Source organism: Prunus mume, linkage group LG3, assembly GCF_029339155.1.
Source record: "Prunus mume cultivar Tortuosa linkage group LG3, ASM2933915v1, whole genome shotgun sequence".
Classification (NCBI taxonomy): domain Eukaryota; kingdom Viridiplantae; phylum Streptophyta; class Magnoliopsida; order Rosales; family Rosaceae; genus Prunus; species Prunus mume.
The window spans coordinates 9828957-9846220 of record NC_142700.1 but is presented as its reverse complement, the minus strand read 5'-3'; the positions used below and the strand labels follow the sequence as shown (position 1 = coordinate 9846220).

Sequence of the window (17264 nt, the reverse complement as noted above, 5' to 3'; positions counted from 1 at the left end):
TAATTTGTGGAAAAAGAAAACAATGGTTTTTTTTAATTTAAAAATTTGGAAATGACAGGAAGACTTTTGATTCACATGTTTATGTTTTGACAATGATTTTTCTATTTGGTTTTGGTTAGAATGACCTGCATATACAACAATGACTTTGTCTTTTCTTTCTGATCAAGTCACGTAGTCGGCTCCTCTTCTTCAAAAGAGATGGAATGCATTAATTTGTGGAAAAAGAAAACAATGGTTTCAAATGATAAGAAATAAACAAAAGAAAAGCTGTACTTAACAATGATAATTTACTTGCTAATCTTGACTTGAAACTATAACAGGTCTAAGACTCAAAGTACAACTTTTGTTTTTTCTTTCCTTAAAACAAAAAAAATCTTATTGAAGTGTATGTAGTTGAGGTACACAAAGCATGATCAGTACAACATCAAAATCAGAAATGGACAAGCCATTATAATTGATGTTGTGGGCGTTTAGATTTAGATGATTGGTTATGAACATGTATGCATATATCAGTTTCTACTTTCTTGGTTGCAAATTGTGTCTAAATCATGGATATGATCACATGTGACTGAAAAATTGCTCCTTAACTTCATCTTTCCTAAGAGTTTTTCAAATTGACAAAGATTGGTTCATTTCAATATATAAAGCAGATTGACTGGGTTTCACAAAAATAACAGTTCCACATAAAGTACTATCACACTTTTACAGCCACGAAAACATGATTGATTCCTTCATCGTGCACCAAAATCTGAATTGGACAAACCATTTATTGATCCATTTTGCAGTCCCTTTCTACACATACCAGCAGTGTCTGTATTTCCTTCTGTGTAATATGCTGGTTTTGTTGGTTTAGGCAACTCCATGCTTTCATTTGTCAACATAGATATGACATCGGACATGGTAGGTCGGTCAGCTGCATTTTCCTCCACACATAGTAGACCAACGTGGATGCATCTTAGCAATTGATTCCCGATACATGAATCGCTTAGAGTGGGATCCATTAGTTCTAACCCTGCATTTTCTTTCCATAACTCCCATGCCTGAAAACCAAGTTGATAAATATCATCATTTAGGATCATTGGAATATCTCACACCTTAAAAGGAAGAAAAGCATAATAACAACTTCAGTTAGATATTTGTTTGACATACATATCCTACTAAATTGAGTATACGATCATCATTGTAAAAGCTATTGTTTTTCCTGCCACTTATGATTTCAAGCACTAACACCCCAAAGCTGTATACATCCGATTTTACAGAAACAATGCCTTCAATGGTCTCAGGAGCCATGTAACCCCTGGATTAAATGGACAAGAAAAAATTATTTAATTAGTACAAATCTGCAAACATGCATGCTTAGCAACTGAAAGCAGAAGACATGATAAGAATGTATATATACACTCACAATATTTACTTACCGTGTCCCGACAATCCTACTGGTATTTTCTTCCAATGCATTGTGGGTGAAAATCCTTGCCATACCGAAATCGGAAATCTTCGGGTTCATATTTTCGTCAAGTAGTATGTTACTAGCTTTTAAATCTCTATGAATTACTCGAGTTCTTGAGTATTTGTGCAAGTAAAGCAATCCCTGAGTGATTCCTTCAATTATATTGAAACGCTTCTTCCAATCTAGTAGCACACCTCTGATTGAATCTGTCACACATAGAGAGTTAACGAAGAACACTATTTGTAATCTACATATTTTGACAGTTAATTTAAATCAGATAACAGAGCAAATCAAGCACTATGATTAAAGTGTTCTTAATTCCCAACCATATAAAAAGTAGTCCAAGCTTTTGTTTGGCAAGTACTCATATATCAACATCCTCTCTTCTTCATGAATGCAAAATCCAAAGAGCTGAACAAGGTTTGTATGTTGAAGTTCATGTATGAGTATCAATTCGTTCTTAAACTCTGACGTTCCTTGTCCGGAACGTTTTGAAAGTCTCTTCACCGCTATTTCTTGCCCCTTCGCCAATTTTCCCTGAACAGATTCTCAACAATATTCTTAATTTTTCAGAAAAGAAAAGAAATCACGACACATTTTATTGTGCAAGGCCTTACCTTATAAACAGGTCCAAATCCACCTTCTCCGAGCTTGTTTTCTTGAGAGAAGTTGGAAGTGGCAGCCAAAACAGATTCATAGGTAAACACGCTTAAATCATGTTTTCCCATGTTTCCATGATCGTTTTGAAGCTCATTAACAGGATCATAAGCAGATCTATTGGATTTCATGAAGCTAGGCAATTTGTTCTGTATCATTGCTCTGTTCTTGCCTATTTATTTAGATTAGTGCAGAAAGTTAAAATTTCAATTTGGGACAACAATTATGAAACATGTGAATTCTTTTCTTTCTAACAAGTTCACATGAGGCTTATATGTACCTGAGCAGATTCTTCTTCTTAGCAGGTAACCCAAGATGCAGAACACCATTACAAGGACAGCAGCCGCAATAGCAATGCCAATCCACAGCCATTTATGTCCTGCATCATCTACAGAGTGACAATTAATTAGCCACATATTTAGTCATATATTAGGCCCTCTTAGATTCTAGTTAATGTTTGTTGCTCATTATTGCACATTTATTGTCTCTTGTGAAGTACAGGTATCAAATTTTGGCAGCTAGACTTACCATTTTTTTGGGCAGGCGGTGGTGGTTTCGCTGGCGTTGCTAGTCCTGACAAAACAAACCTGCTACTTGAATTGAGGTCTTCGAAGAACTGAGAGTCTACACTCCAAAATCGCAGCCGGTACTAGTCTGACTCTGATTAGCAAGTGGAAGGTCAAATCCAAGACAGTCACAATTTTGCCAACAAGTAACCTTACAGTCACTACTACTAGCATTAAACCAGTTGGGGGATCTTGAAGTATTACTAGAGTTGTTGATCTTGAAGTAACCATTTTTTTGCTCAAATTCATCACCGAATTTCGCTGTACAACTGCTTGGCCGGTCCCTTCTCACGCACCCTCCATCTGTGTTGTAGCCATCACAGTTCAGCGCTTTTGTAATAGCAACTTGTGTTCCATACTCAAAAAGTGTCCCTCTGCTGTATAGCACCCATTCTGGCTCAGGATCACTTGGATCACCTACAGCAGTGTAGGTGAGGTAGTCTTCATTTTCATTTGAAACAATGCTAAAATTGTACCTCTGCTTTGACACATCAGGAAAAATAAATTCAAATCTTCCATCTCCGAAGATGCCACTGGACCAATAAACCACCCCAGCTTGCTTGATTCTCAATTGGTGTCCATTGGGGTCCCAATCAAGGCTCAAAGGCCCTGGCGCTGGGTTGTAGCTTGTTGCCCAAGACAAAAGTGACCAATTGTGCCCATTTCTGTGGTCAACCCCCAATTTCATGCCTGGTAAAAATGTGTCTGTTGGATAATCAAAACTCTGCCATAAAACCCCACTGGTCGATTTGTTGACAGAGTTCACTTCTTGTAGTACAAAGTTGCCAGAATCCAAAAGGGTAGCCACAACAACACTAGTTTGTGGAGCAGAGGAAATGACAATAGGGTCTCCGCCTGGGTATGTAATTTTCAGTGCGTTGTTCAAGTCCAAGATGAGAAGTGGGGAGGAAGGGTATGGAATAGGTGTGTTTCTGTTGCCAATCCATGCTTTGTTTGCTCCTGGTTTATTGCGCAGGATCCCTAGATAGCTGGTGTTCGAACCGTCGATATTTTGTACAACGAAACGTAAGATGAACTTGCCTGATGCAGAGACTAAGGAGCTTGAGGAATTGAGAGTGTCCCCTGGCTTGAGTGTGTCACTTGCAGCGTCATGACAAGTCCACAAGGAAGCAAAAATGATGAAGAAAATTGAGCTCATCATCATCAAACCAGAAGCAATGGATGTCGACAAGTCAGGCCCTACTTTCACTTTAATTTATACAGATGGTCATGAAAACTTAGCTGAAATAGCTTAGAATTTACACATGAATATGATCACTATCCCTAAGGTCAACGGTCGGTCGGCAATCATTTAGACATTAAATAAAGTTCTTACAAGTAGACATGAAGACTTTTCTTCTTTTGTTGGATTTAAAAATTAGAGAGAGTTTTGACTTTTTTTTTTAATGCCTGCACTTAGAAGACAGTCTCCTTCATTCATTCTTTTGCCTTTCTTCCTTCACAAGGCACTTGGCTCCGGATTGGAGGCGTATTTGTGGGAAAATAATAATTTCAAATGCTAATAAAATTAATAAATAAACAAATTCATCGTACCATATCTGTGCTGAATCATGATGAAGAATAATAATTTTCAGGTTAGGAGGAGAGGATTCAAAATGTGTTTTACACTCTAATAATTTTCATATATTCTGATTGTTTATTTATCAATTTATTTTATTAATGACCAATTTATAAAAATAGCAGGTATGAATGAAATACCGAACCAGGCTGATAAAAAAAAAAACTGAAAACCCAAGTCAAATTTATGATAAAAAAAAGAAAAGTAATTTTTAATTAATTTTATATATAATAGCACTACGTGTCCATCTTATATTTTAAATTCAGGTTGATATTGATAAACATCCGATCATTCTTAGTTGGAAATGGATTTTAGTCAACCCCACACCTTTTTAAACTTATAAAAACGACCTAATATCCTAAGGTAACGCAATGTGAAATATCATATACTATCGTTGAACGTATATGATGCATTTTGGTTGAACAAACTTTGAGGGGGCAACGTGTCACAAGGCCCAAAGCCCCATCAGCCAACTGTGTAGTTGATGTATTTTTTTATACAAGCGATAGTGGGGAAGGAAGCTTTTCCCACACACACTATCAACATGTCATGCAAGTGAAGTTCCTTTCCATGCAATCTTAATACAACGGATTAGTGGTTACCTTGTTCAAAATGGTGGCCACAACAACACTTCTAGTACTAGTATTACTAGTATAGTTTGTGGAGCAGAGCAAATGACAATAGGATCTCCACCTTGGTGTATAATTTTCAATGTATTATTCCTGTCCAACGTAAGAACTGCGGGTGAAGGGTGCATAATTGGTGTCTCTTGGTTGCCAATCCATATGCTGTTTGAAATTTTTCTATTCAGGATAGCTAGAAAGCTGGTTTTGTTGGAACCATCGACTTTATTTTATACATAGAAACCTGTTTGGGCCAAAATTCTGCGCGCCATCCTATTTTTTGTCAACATTTTGGGCTTTTTATTTATGGGAATTAGAAATCAAACTAAGAAACTGAAATAGCCCGGACCTTTTTTCACAAATATAGCTATGGTCTAAAAAATAAAATACTATTATTGGCAATTAAAAATTGACACACACAGTTTTGGATAAAAGCCCAGCTTCTGAAAAATGCACACCACTTGATCTCTACCCCAAAAAGGCAAGTCAGCAGATATCTTTTTACTCAAGAGAGCCCCCATGTGACTTTCTAACTTTGGAAAAGTCAAAATTTTCAACTATCACAGAGGAAGTGATAGGGAGTTAATGAAGGCAGATCTTACAGGATGACTTCTCCATTTTTTCTGCAGCCAGGGAAATAAGATCAAATCCCTTTTTCACATACAGAGAAGCTCTAAACTAAAGAAGGTTTCCTTTCCAAGAGATAAGCAAGCTACGTTTTCAAGAGATAAGTAGGGAGCAAGAAAGTTGTTCATTAGGAAAAGTAAACTGACCATCATGGCAGATTGTGTTTTTTCTCTTTACAAGGAACAAACAAAGAACAAAAGGAGTTGGTTTTCTTTCAGGGAAAAGCAAGGAAAAGACCACCATGTGAACTGACTGTTGATGGTTCTTCTCTGCCAGAATAAATAACTTCCTTTTTTTTTTGGTGGCATTTAAAAAGAAAGATCTTTTGAAAGATTTGCCGTCCATTATTAAAGATTAAAAACCTCACTTCAGCAGTTTCTATAAATATGAGAGGAGGTGAACAGATCAAAGGATAGCCAAAAAAATCAATCAAGACAAAAACTCTCAAAGTCACAATTGACAAACTCAAAAAGATCAACTGATCTAAAAAGCCTTCAGACACTAAAACAACCAAAGCTCTTTGATCCACCAGAAACAAATAAGCTAGAATTCAAATATCTAAATTTAGTTCAGTTCAGAGAAACAATTTTACAAAGCGAGACTTCTCTTGTTACAAATTTAGTTCAGTACAAGCCAAGTCAAGTAGAGTCCCCCTTTTTTTTTTTTTTTTTTTTTTTAACAATATGAAAACCTCAACAAATTTACGAAAGCCCGATCAAGGTAATGTACTATGCAGATTCAAGCACGGTGATCATTAATCCACCATACGCCTCTTGGACCAAATAGTCCCTAATTCGCCTATTCAAAAGTCTTCTAGAGCTTGAAATAGATCGAAGCTCTACCAAACTCAAACAGTGGTATCAATTTATAGCTGAAACTCATTAGTTGAAGGTGTTGACGATTCAATCCAGCATAGACATATCCAATCCAGGCAGTTCAGAGGCAGCTATCCAAACAGAAATCGAAGTCCAACGTTCTGTTGTCTTTTTCGGAGTTGCCATTTCTCTTTTGAGTCATATAATAGGAAGTTATGCTTAGACAGTTTGTCTTATTTTCATCTATTTTGTCCAGAACTACCAATTTTTGTACTGTAAAAAAATTGTGAAATCCTCACTAGTCTGACGTAAGAAAAAAACTTACTTGTGAGGTATTCCTCACCCAAATTCACAATTGCTTGTTTAGAATCATTAACTTGGGGTGCAAGTTATCTATTTTTGATAAGTCTGCTAGGGGTTTAAATTGCTAGCAGTGACACTCTCACGCACAAAAGAAAGTTGACTTGTTGACCAACAATAGTTTTCAGGCCAATGGGAAACTTTGCCCTACCATCACAGGATTAAATCAAAACGGGTGAACAAAACCCAAACTGCACTTCCCATATGAAGAAACTAAAGAACTTGAGGAATTGAGAGTCTCTCATGGTTTGAGTGTGTCCCTAATTTTGCTTGCGCAGCATCATGACAGGTCCACAAGCTTCCAATAGTGATCAAGAAAATTAAGTTGATCATGATAGCCATGAATGAAAGCTTAGCTGAGAAACATGGAAGCAATCACAACAATCCATCTCTTTAAGGTCAAGTGGCTGACAATACTAGAGAATATTTTTAAAATCAAGTTTCTAACATGTTTACAGGAAGCTAACTTTGACTCCCTCATACTCATACTAGTCTATTGCACACCATCTATCCGTGGCATGGAAGAGACGTTCATATGTTATTATCCTATTATCCCTATGGAAGACTTGGAAAGAGATGGAGGTGTTTGTGGGAAAAAAAACAATAATTTGCAATGCTAATAAATAAAGAGTGATAAATTAATGAATGATTGTACTCAATTGGCTATGGAGGAACACATCCACTTGTTAGTTAAAACCTTCCTCTGGATGCAAGGCCTGCCCAATGTTAGCAATATTATTATTCCAGTGCAAGGCAGTCCAAGCTGAGCCACCAAACGAGGCCTCAACATTTGAGACAAATTTCTTTCCATAAACTTAGTGTCGTTTAGTCGTTCTGTATCTAACAAAACATAAAATGGAAATTTTAATTGAAAGAAAGTCACTCTCCAATTCTATTATAGCATTTCATCTGTCAACATCATGATCAATACATATATTCTCAACGGGCAACCGATATAAAGATTTATACATAGTAATGCACACATGAATAACTAGTGAAGTTGTTATACATAATGCCAATTTAATAACTTACAAAAACTTAATACGCAAGAAATATGTGTAAAGAGGATAATAATCTTTTTAATACAGGGAACACACAAGCTAGCACCCTCTGAAGATCAAACTTAACGTGCATCAAAATTGGAAATGGACAAGTCATTCACTGATGTAATTTCATGTTGCATTTCACCTATACCAGCTTCCACCAATTTCCTCCCAACAAAAAATGCTGGCTTTGTAGGTAAGGCTAATGGTGGGTTTTCATTTGTCAACATAGAAATCACATCTGACATGGTAGGCCGATCGGCTGCATCTTCCTCTACACATAACAGACCAATGTGGATGCATCTTAACAATTGATCTTCAATACATGACGAATCACCTACCATTTGATCCATTAATTCTAGCCCTGAACCTTGTTTCCATAACTCCCATGCCTGAAATATATAAGCATTTAGGATATCAGAATGGTTGAATTCACACCTTGAGAAGAAGAAATTATAAATGCAAGGATTTGTTTGACATACATATCCTACTAAATTGAGTGCGCGGTCATCATTGTAGAAGCTGTTGTTTTTCCTCCCACTTATGATTTCAAGCATCAACACCCCAAAGCTGTAGACATCAGATTTTACAGAAACAATTCCCTCCACGGACTCAGGAGGCATGTAACCACTGCACCAAGTGAAAAGGAAAAGGCTTTAATTAGTACATAATACATATATTTCAAACATGCATGTTTAGCAACCAAAAGTAGAACATATGATAATAATGTGAACACACAGACATTTTACTAACCGTGTCCCGACAATCCTGCTGGTGTTTTCTTCCAATTCATCGTGGGAGAAAATTCTTGCCATACCGAAATCGGAAATTTTAGGGTTCATATTTTCATCAAGTAGTATGTTACTAGCTTTTAAATCTCTATGAATTACTCGCGTTCTTGAGTACTTGTGCAAGTAAAGCAATCCCTGAGCGATTCCTTCAATTATATTGAAACGCTTCTTCCAATCTAGTAGCACACCTCTGATTGAATCTGTCACATATAGAGTTAAGGAAGAATACTATTTGTAATATACATATTTTGACAGTGATTAAAAATCAAATAACAAATGAAATCAAGCACTATGATTAAAATGGTTTTAATTCCCAACCAAATAAAAAGTAGTCCAAGCTTTTGTTTGGCATGTACTCGTATATCAACATCCTCTCTTCTTCATGAATGCAAAATCCAAAGAGCTGAACAAGGTTTCTATGTCGAAGTTCATGTATGAGTATCAATTCATTCTTAAACTCTGACGTTCCTTGTCCGGAACATTTTGAAAGCCTCTTCACGGCTATTTCTTGTCCATTCGCTAATTTTCCCTGAATAGATTCTCAACAATATTCTGAATTGTTTCAAAAAAGAAAAGAAATCACTACACAGTTTAGTATGCAAGGCCTTACCTTATAAACAGGTCCAAAGCCCCCTTTTCCGAGCTTGTTTTCTTGAGAGAAGTTGCAAGTGGCAGCCAAGACAGATTCATAGGTAAATATGTTTAAATCATGCTGTCCCATATTTGCTTCATCAGTAGGTCTGTTGGAATGTTTCATGAAGCTAAGCATTTTGTTCTGTATATTTGCTCTGTTCTTGCCTATTTATTTAGATTGGTGGAGAAAAGATTTGAATTTAGGTCAACAATGTCAAACGTGTAAATTCTGTCTAACAAATGCACGGGACTTAAAGATTATTTATACCTGAAACTATTCTTCTTCTTAGCAGATAGATGCAGAACACCACTACAAGTACTGCAGCAGCAATGGCAATGCCAACCCACAACCACTTATGTCCTGCATAATTTACAGAGTATATTAATTATTTATTTTGCTAATTTGTTTCTATTTAAAGTTCGTTGCTTATTTGCACATTAACTGTCTCTTGTGAAGTACAGATACCAAAATTGGCAGCTAGACTTACCATTTTTTTTGGCAGATGGTGGTTTTGCTGGTGTTGCATGTCCTGACAAGACAAAACTGTTACTTGCAGTGAGGTCTTCAAAGAATTGACAGTCTACACTCCAAAATCGGCACCCGGTGCTAGTCCCATTAGCAAGTGGAATGTCAAATCCAAGGCAATCACAATTTTGCCAACAGGTAGCCTTACAATCACTACTACTAGTGCTAAACCAGGACGGGGATCTTGAACTATTACTAGAGTTGTTGATCTTGAAGTAACCATTTTTGAGCTCAAATTCATCATCGAATTTGGCCATGCAATCACTTGGCCGATCCCTTCTCACACACCCTCCACCTGTGTTATAGCCATCACAGTTCTCTGCTTGTGTGAAATTAAAGGATCCATCATGAAATCTCCCCATAAAGGTTAGCACCCATTGTGGTTCCTGATCACTTTGATCATGATCTACAGCAGTGTAAGTGAAGTAGTCTTCATTCTCATTTGAAACTACACTAAAATTATACCTCAGCTTGGACACCTCAGCCGAAATAAATTCGAACATTTTACTACTGCTTGTAAAGACTCCACTAGTCCAATAAAGCACCCCCTGTAGCCTGATTTGCAATTGGTGTACATTGGGATCCCAATCAAGAGTGAATGGCCCTGGCATTGGGTTGTTGTAAGTAGCCCATGATGACATCGACCAAAGATGGCCACTCTTATGATTAATACCTAACTTCATGCCAGGTAAAAATGTGTCAAATGGATAGTCAAAACTTTGCCACCAAACCTGCTTTGTCGATCCATCCGTAGAGTTCACTTCTTGCAGTATAAAATTGCCAGAATCCAAAAGGGTAGCCACAACACTAGTACTAATATTACTAGTTTGTGGAGCAGAGGAAATGACAATAGGGTCTCCACCTTGGTGAGTGAGTTTCAATGTATTATTCCAGTCCAAGGTCAGAACTGCGGAATGAAGGGTATACAATAGGTGTGTCTCGGTTGCCAATCCATACATTGTTTGGAGCTTCTTTGTTCAGGATAGCTAGATAGCTGTTGTTGTTGGAACCATCATTATATACATAGAAATACAAACTGAACTTTCCCGATGCAGATACTAAGGAACTTGAGGAATTGAGAGTGTCCCCTGGTTTGAGTGTGTCACTTGCAGCATCATGGCAAGTCCACAAGGAAGCAGAAATGATGAAGATAATTGAGCTGATCATCATCAAACCGGTAGCCATGGATATCAACAGGTCAGGAAGTTAATTTCTCCAGATGATCATGAACACTTAATTGAAATAGTTTAGGCATTAAATAAAGTACTTACAATTCGATATGAAGACTTTGTTTCCTTTTATTTGATTTAAAAATTAGGGAAATAGTTTGACTCACTCTTTTTAATATTTCTGGACACACCATATCCATCATCCATCTGTGCTCTTGGAGAGAGTTATATCTTCCTTTCTTTTCTCTTTGCTTTTCTTTCTTCACAAGGCACTTGGCTCCTGGTTGGAGTCGTATTTGTGGGAAAACGATAATTCCAAATTGTAATAAAAAGAATAACTAAACAAATTCCTCGTACCATCGAGGGTTATTTAAAAGGAATAAACATAATATATAAGGGAACACTTGTACTTAATCATGATGAATAATATTAATTTTCTGGTTAAGAGATGCAAAGCCCATTTGCTGAAGGTTTGAAAATTAATGTAGATGGGAAGGAGAGATTTGAATTTGAAAGCACTGTCGTTTTCTCATACTGGTAGGTAATGAGTCACAGCTGAAGTTTCAAACTAGCAGGCTCATTAAAAAAGAAGCCAAGTCAAGTTTCTGATAAAAGACAGTAAGATATTGATAAATGTCCAATCATTAATTCTTAGCTGGAAATGGGTTTTAGTGAATTCACACACAGTTGCTGTAATATAAACGTCATCCTATTACAATAACAACTTCCTTATGTTAGATTCATAATTCTACACAAGTAACTCATCACCAGATCGGAATTGGACAAATAATTTTATCAATATAACTTGTGGTCCCTTTCTATCTAGCTAGAGCAGCAGTGGCCACGTTTCTTTCTGTGTAAAATGCTGGCTTTGTTGGCATAGCTAACTCCATGCTTTCACTTGTCATCATAGAGATGACATCTGACATAGTTGGCCTATCGGCTGCATTCTCTTCTACGCAAAGGAGAGCAACAAGCATGCATCTTAAGAATTGATCTTTAATACATGAATCTCCTAGATTTGGATCCATTAATTCAAGCCCTCCACCTTCATTCCACAACTCCCATGCCTGAACCAAGATTAATAAGAACGAATATCACATCTTAAAAAGAAGAAAAGTATAAACATGCCTGCAGAGATTTGTTTGACATACATATCCTACTAAATTGAGCACACAATCCTCTTTGTATAATCTGTTGTTTTTCCTGCCACTTATGATTTCAAGCATTAACACTCCAAAGCTGTAGACATCTGATTTTATTGAAAAAGTTCCCTCCATGATGTTGGAGACATGTACCCACTGCACCAAATGAGAAAGAAAAAGCTTCTTGTACAGATCTATGGAAATGCATGACAAAGCAACATGTGGGTAGTAATAAGAATGTGTACTAATAATTACCGTGTTCCAACAATCCTACTAGTATTTTCTTCCAATTCATTATGGGTGAAAATTCTTGCCATACCAAAATCTGAAATTTGGGGTTCATATTTTCGTCAAGTAGTATGTTGCTAGCTTTTAAATCCACTTGAATTACTTTCCTTCTCGAGTACGTACTTGTGCAAGTAAAGCAACCCTTGAGCGATTCCTTCAATTATACTTAAATGCTTCTTCCAAACTAGGAGCAAACCTCTGGTTGATTCTGTCCAATATATGACAGTTTATTAAAATTCATATAACAAATTGAACAAATGAAATCCAGTACAAAGATTAACGAAGGCAAATTTCCCAACCAAATAAAAAGTAGTCCAAGCTTTTGTTTGGCATGTACTCATATATCAGCATCCTCTCTTTGCCATGGATGCAAAATCCAAAGAGCTGAACATGGTTTGTATGTTGGAGTTCATATATAAGTCTTAATTCATTTTTAAACTGCAATGTTCCTTGTCTTGAGCATTTGGAAAGTCTCTTTACAGCTATTTCTCTTCCTGTCGCCAATTTTTCCTGAATCGGCAATTCATAATATTTTTCAGTTGTCCCCAAAAAAACCTAAAAACTATGATATTTCTCTGCTATTGGTATACTTTTTTTTTAATCACTTTAAGCCTTACCTTATAATCAGGTCCAAAGCCCCTTCACCAAGCTTGTTATCTTCAGAGAAGTTACAGGTGGCAGCCAGGACAGATGCAAAGCTAAATATGCTTAAAGCATGACGTCCCATGTTTCCATGATCATTTTGAAGCCCATCAAAATCATCAGTAGGTCTATTATATATCATGAAGTTAAGCAATTCGTTCAGACTGTTTGTCCTGCTATCGCCTGTTTAGATTCATCGTGTAGACAATTAAGATTTTAAATTTGACACAATTGTTAAAGATGCGAAAATTATGTTTAACATGTACAGATAAAGTTTAAAGAATATACCAGCTGAAAGTACAAACTTTTTTCTTCGTTGTAGGTGGAACCCGATGTATAGCACCATTACTAGTACTAGAGCACCGGCAAAAGTAGTGCCAATCAATATCCTCTTGTATGAGCTTTTGGAGTGAGCCTTGGTTTCAGAAGGCCCCCTAAATTCATTTCATTAGACATGCAGATATAGGGGTAATATAATTTGCTGTTAATGTTCGTTTTTTGTTTGTACATTAATTGTCTTTTTGGAAAATTAATATATGTGAGGTGGGATGAAGTTGGACTTGTGGTCTAAAAGCTCAATTTTTTTAACAAACCTCTTTCATTTTAAGAAACAAAACCAGAACAGCAGGAGACATAAACCAAAACAGAGCAGCGAAAAAAAATACAGCTGACTTATGGCCCTTGTTCCATCTTCAGTTTCTTAGAGGGCATGGTCGCCCATCCACGTGAGTTAGGACTCTATGTCAAAAATATAGTGTCATGGATCCACCCCCTATACATATATAGTTCTATATCAATTCAAAGTGTAATAACTATAGGCTGTATACCTATCGCCTCAAGTGAAGACTTTAAGCTGTAAATTTCACGTTTACAATTTACCATGGGATGTAACGTGTGCTTTGGGGATGCCTTCAGTTGGAAGAACACTGATCTTACTTTCAACCCAAGAGAAAAAAGACTATTGATTTTATAATCAATAAAATTCTTCTTTTTTTCCTTATTGGAAACATTTCATAAAATTCAAATCATCTCGCAGCAATGTATTTACAAAATTGTATATCTCAAGGGTATAGCCGATCGGCTATATATTACAAAATTTTAAACGTATAGCCGAACGGCTATACTTTCTAAATACTTCCGTATATATTAAAAGTATAAATGTTAATATATTCGAATATTTTTACAGTATAGCCGCGCGGCTATACGCTTTTAATATATTCAAAACGAACACGAAGCTTGCACTCGCAGAGGACGGAGGTTGCGGTCGAAGTTTCGCTTCTATCAACTCAAGCTTCGATTTGTTTTCTTCAGTTTCGGCTGCTTCGTCCTCCGGGTTAGGCAACGAAAAAAGACCCAACCCGCTTAGGAGGCCCGCCCAGCCGCCTAGCGCCCGCCTAGACGGAGGTTGCAGTCGAAGTTTCGCTTCTCTATCAACTCAAGCTTCGATTTGTTTTCTTCGGTTTCGGCTGCTTCGTCCTCCGGGTTCGGCAACAAAAAAAGACCCAACCCGCCTAGGAGGCCCGCCCAGCCGCCTAGCCGTCTCGCCACCCGCCTAGCCGCCTAGCCGCCTAGCCTCCCGCCTAGGCCCATTTTTTAGAGTCTAAAGCACAAGATGCCGAGGATAGACTCGAAACGGCTGCCTCTCAGGCTCAAAAGGTCATGCACTGATGTACTCAATCCATCTTTGGTCTATGGCTATGAGTGTGTGATGTTGTCAGTGTGGTGTTCATTTTGCCATTGGCTTCTTTCTCTTTGCTTTGCTTTCAGATGGCTGACATTGTGTGTGATGTTGTCAGTGTGGTGTTCATTTTGCCATTGGCTTCTTTCTCTTTGCTTTGCTTTCAGATGGCTGACATTGCTACCGAACAATGGATTCAAATTCAGCGCCTTGAGCAGGCTCTTCATATTACACAAGTAAATTTTTTCTGCTTGAAACTGGCTTCAGGTTCTTTATTTGCTAAATTCATAAGTTTTGCTGATTCACTAATATTTGCTAGTTTCTTCTTGGTTGGACTGCTTTTCATTCTTTGGATATTGCATTTCTGTTATAGATTTTGACATTTGATCATGCCCTCTTGTTTGCTGAGAGAAAAAGAAAAAAGAAGAAAGATTTGGCTCCTCCTCCTGTTGCATAGGAACCCAAACCCAACGCACCAAAGGACAGAAAAAAAAAAATTGAAATATTACACACCTCAAGTGAAAAATCTAATTCATTTAAGCTTTTATATTTGTTCTTGTATCAGCATCTGTGTTTCTGTTGTGTGAACTCCACCTTAACTCCAAAGAAAAAATAATAAAAAATTAGAGGGTGCATTTCCTAACGCATGGGTTGGGAATCTCTTCATTATATTTAACTTTTCAAACTGACTTCAAAAGCACCAGATTAACATACCAACATGAAATATCATTTATCGAGCCTCCTTTAGTGTAAAAGGACAGTGACTTCATTAGCTGAAAATGCTTTAGAAGAAGGATTGACCTCGAGTTCATTGACATCCCATTCACTATAAAAACCTGGCTTTTAAGGTTGAGGCAATGACCCTTCGATTTTGAAGGATAGCAAAGATTATTCAGCAAACATCTCCAATTTTGAAGGATTCAAAAGGTGACAAATATTTGAATCTGATCTCATAACAATTTGTGTCTAATAATGGCAAATATGCCGTTAGAGAAACAGAGATAGAGGTGTGCATATCACTGTGCTGGTTGTAACATTTGGCTAATATGTACCTACAGGAACTATGAATATGTCTGTTTTCTAACTGTCCAGCATTCAGTCCCATATAGCATGGCTGGTCTAACAGATGTTCTATAAACGTAGCTTTCAATTCTAGCAAAATATGATGATCACACTATATATATGCTTAACAAAACCTTCCATTTTACCTATCGTGCTTTGATTCTATGAGCCACATAATCTGCATTCTCCCCATGTGTATATGGATGATTGAGTAAATGCTAGATAGTGAAAGTTTTTGCTTTTTGATACTCTTAGTGGTGCAATTGGTTGCTCTTATGTCTTCGTCAGAAACAAAGGCTCCTCTTGGTTAGCAGAATTCAAAGGAATATGGTTCTAGTGACCATCTAGTAGATGCAACTTTGCCTGCTACTGAAGTTAAATCATCAGAACTGAGTATAAGGAATGGTACAAATAATCTTCACTATTATTATCAACAGTGTCTTCTGCATCACGATTCTCTTTCTTTGTTTTAATGAAAGTTTGTAACTTAAATTTGTGTTTCTGATAAAAAGAAAAATTATAAATTGCTCACATATCACGATTCTCTTTCTGCAACTCACATATCCCTACGAGGGCAAAGTCAGTTTAGAAGCCTGACAATGTTAAAAAAGGACAAACAATAAAGGAAAAGGGATAACCCTCAGTCAGTTAGAAAACAGTATCTTGACATCATGGTGCAGTGACTCTGTGCTCCACAACTAAGAATTAATCCAGTGCTGCAAAAGACAGTCTTCTCATAATCCATGACTTATCAAAATCATGTTAGGATATTAATAAAATATATTACTATAAATTCATGTTATGCAATCAACTAAGGTTTGATATGCGTCACATATGAAACCGGACATTTGAGCATTAACACACAGACACACAAAAGAAGACCACCGATACGGATCTCTGCAGATCACGAAAGTCAGCATTGTCCATTTAGTACCACAGCCCTAAAGATGAGTGGTAAATTCTGTCATATAGAAGGTTTAACATAATTTGTGATAGGAGAAAGTTCAAGGTCATTAAAAGTAAATGAAACGCAGATTGCAGATTGGGTGTGTCCAAGACCCCATGAAGAATTCCTTGCTAGATTTTGGAGCCTGCAATGCAAAGAGACCTTTTTGTCATTCATATGAATTTTGGAAATATTTCAACAACTCATGTTGTGATTTGTGTAACTTAAAGTTTGTTCCTTTATTCTGTCATGATTTCAACAACTCATGTTGTGATTTGAATTAGAGTTAATATATTGTTTGGTATTAGAAGTTGATCAGAAATATGTTGCTTGAGAATGATGGTGTCTTGCCTGACAATTGACTATTAGGAGCGTTCCTCTAGTAGAAAAATCTAAATCATTTGTGGTCATCCACTCACTTGGTTAGTCTTCCAGAATCAAATACCAAATCAACTCAAAGGAAGCTGCAATTTTCTGAATTGTATACTTGTTTTAATTCTTCCTATCTTTTTCTCTCTTTCAGTTTTTTTGTCCCCCTCAAGTTAATACTTAAGTGAGTTGCCAAATGGGGGAAAAAGAGAGTAGAAGAGATGAACCCCACATTTGACTTTGATAGACAAATGCCCAAGAGAAGTACCAATAAGAGCATCTCCAATTGGGAGGT

General features: G+C 36.9%; 3 protein-coding genes and 1 pseudogene across 6 annotated transcripts; all 4 read right to left on the bottom strand.

The window, feature by feature from the left end:
- Positions 1-620: 620 nt before the first annotated feature.
- Positions 621-3877, bottom strand: LOC148918682 (G-type lectin S-receptor-like serine/threonine-protein kinase At1g67520). The gene is made up of 7 exons (XM_089049217.1): positions 2636-3877; positions 2388-2495; positions 2068-2279; positions 1777-1987; positions 1419-1656; positions 1150-1297; positions 621-1040 (listed from the first exon to the last, which is right to left on the bottom strand). The coding sequence occupies exons 2-7, from the start codon at positions 2434-2436 to the stop codon at positions 732-734; spliced, it is 1167 nt and encodes a 388-aa protein (XP_088905343.1). The 5' UTR covers positions 2437-2495; positions 2636-3877; the 3' UTR covers positions 621-731.
- LOC148918683 (Curculin-like (mannose-binding) lectin family protein) lies at positions 2732-3832 on the bottom strand. Its single transcript, XM_089048679.1, has one exon. The coding sequence runs from the start codon at positions 3830-3832 to the stop codon at positions 2732-2734; it is 1101 nt and encodes a 366-aa protein (XP_088904805.1).
- A 3923-nt stretch (positions 3878-7800) lies between the features above and the next one.
- LOC148918681 (G-type lectin S-receptor-like serine/threonine-protein kinase CES101) lies at positions 7801-10855 on the bottom strand. 4 transcript variants are annotated; one of them, XM_089049304.1, is made up of 7 exons: positions 9624-10855; positions 9413-9505; positions 9122-9309; positions 8830-9040; positions 8474-8711; positions 8203-8350; positions 7801-8112 (listed from the first exon to the last, which is right to left on the bottom strand). In XM_089049304.1, exons 1-7 carry the CDS (start codon positions 10627-10629, stop codon positions 7801-7803), a joined length of 2196 nt encoding a protein of 731 aa, XP_088905430.1. In that variant the 5' UTR covers positions 10630-10855. The 4 variants fall into 4 exon arrangements, with proteins under 4 accessions (XP_088905430.1, XP_088905431.1, XP_088905432.1 ...); XM_089049305.1 differs by having other exon boundaries at positions 9633-10850; XM_089049306.1 differs by having other exon boundaries at positions 9413-9523; positions 9657-10810.
- A 784-nt stretch (positions 10856-11639) lies between these two features.
- On the bottom strand, positions 11640-13260 carry LOC103325784 (G-type lectin S-receptor-like serine/threonine-protein kinase CES101; annotated as a pseudogene).
- Positions 13261-17264: the final 4004 nt, after the last annotated feature.

Coding starts and splice junctions, on each gene's coding strand:
- LOC148918682 (XM_089049217.1), bottom strand. CDS start 2,436: ATGGTGTTCTGCATCTTGGGTTACCTGCTAAGAAGAAGAATCTGCTCA. Junction 2,280..2,387: donor AAGAAGAAGAATCTGCTCAG/GTACATATAAGC, acceptor CTAAATAAATAG/GCAAGAACAGAGCAATGATA. Junction 1,041..1,149: donor TACTCAATTTAGTAGGATAT/GTATGTCAAACA, acceptor CTTGGTTTTCAG/GCATGGGAGTTATGGAAAGA.
- LOC148918683 (XM_089048679.1), bottom strand. CDS start 3,832: ATGAGCTCAATTTTCTTCATCATTTTTGCTTCCTTGTGGACTTGTCAT.
- LOC148918681 (XM_089049304.1), bottom strand. CDS start 10,629: ATGTATGGATTGGCAACCGAGACACACCTATTGTATACCCTTCATTCC. Junction 9,310..9,412: donor AAGAAGAAGAATAGTTTCAG/GTATAAATAATC, acceptor CTAAATAAATAG/GCAAGAACAGAGCAAATATA. Junction 8,113..8,202: donor CACTCAATTTAGTAGGATAT/GTATGTCAAACA, acceptor TATATATTTCAG/GCATGGGAGTTATGGAAACA.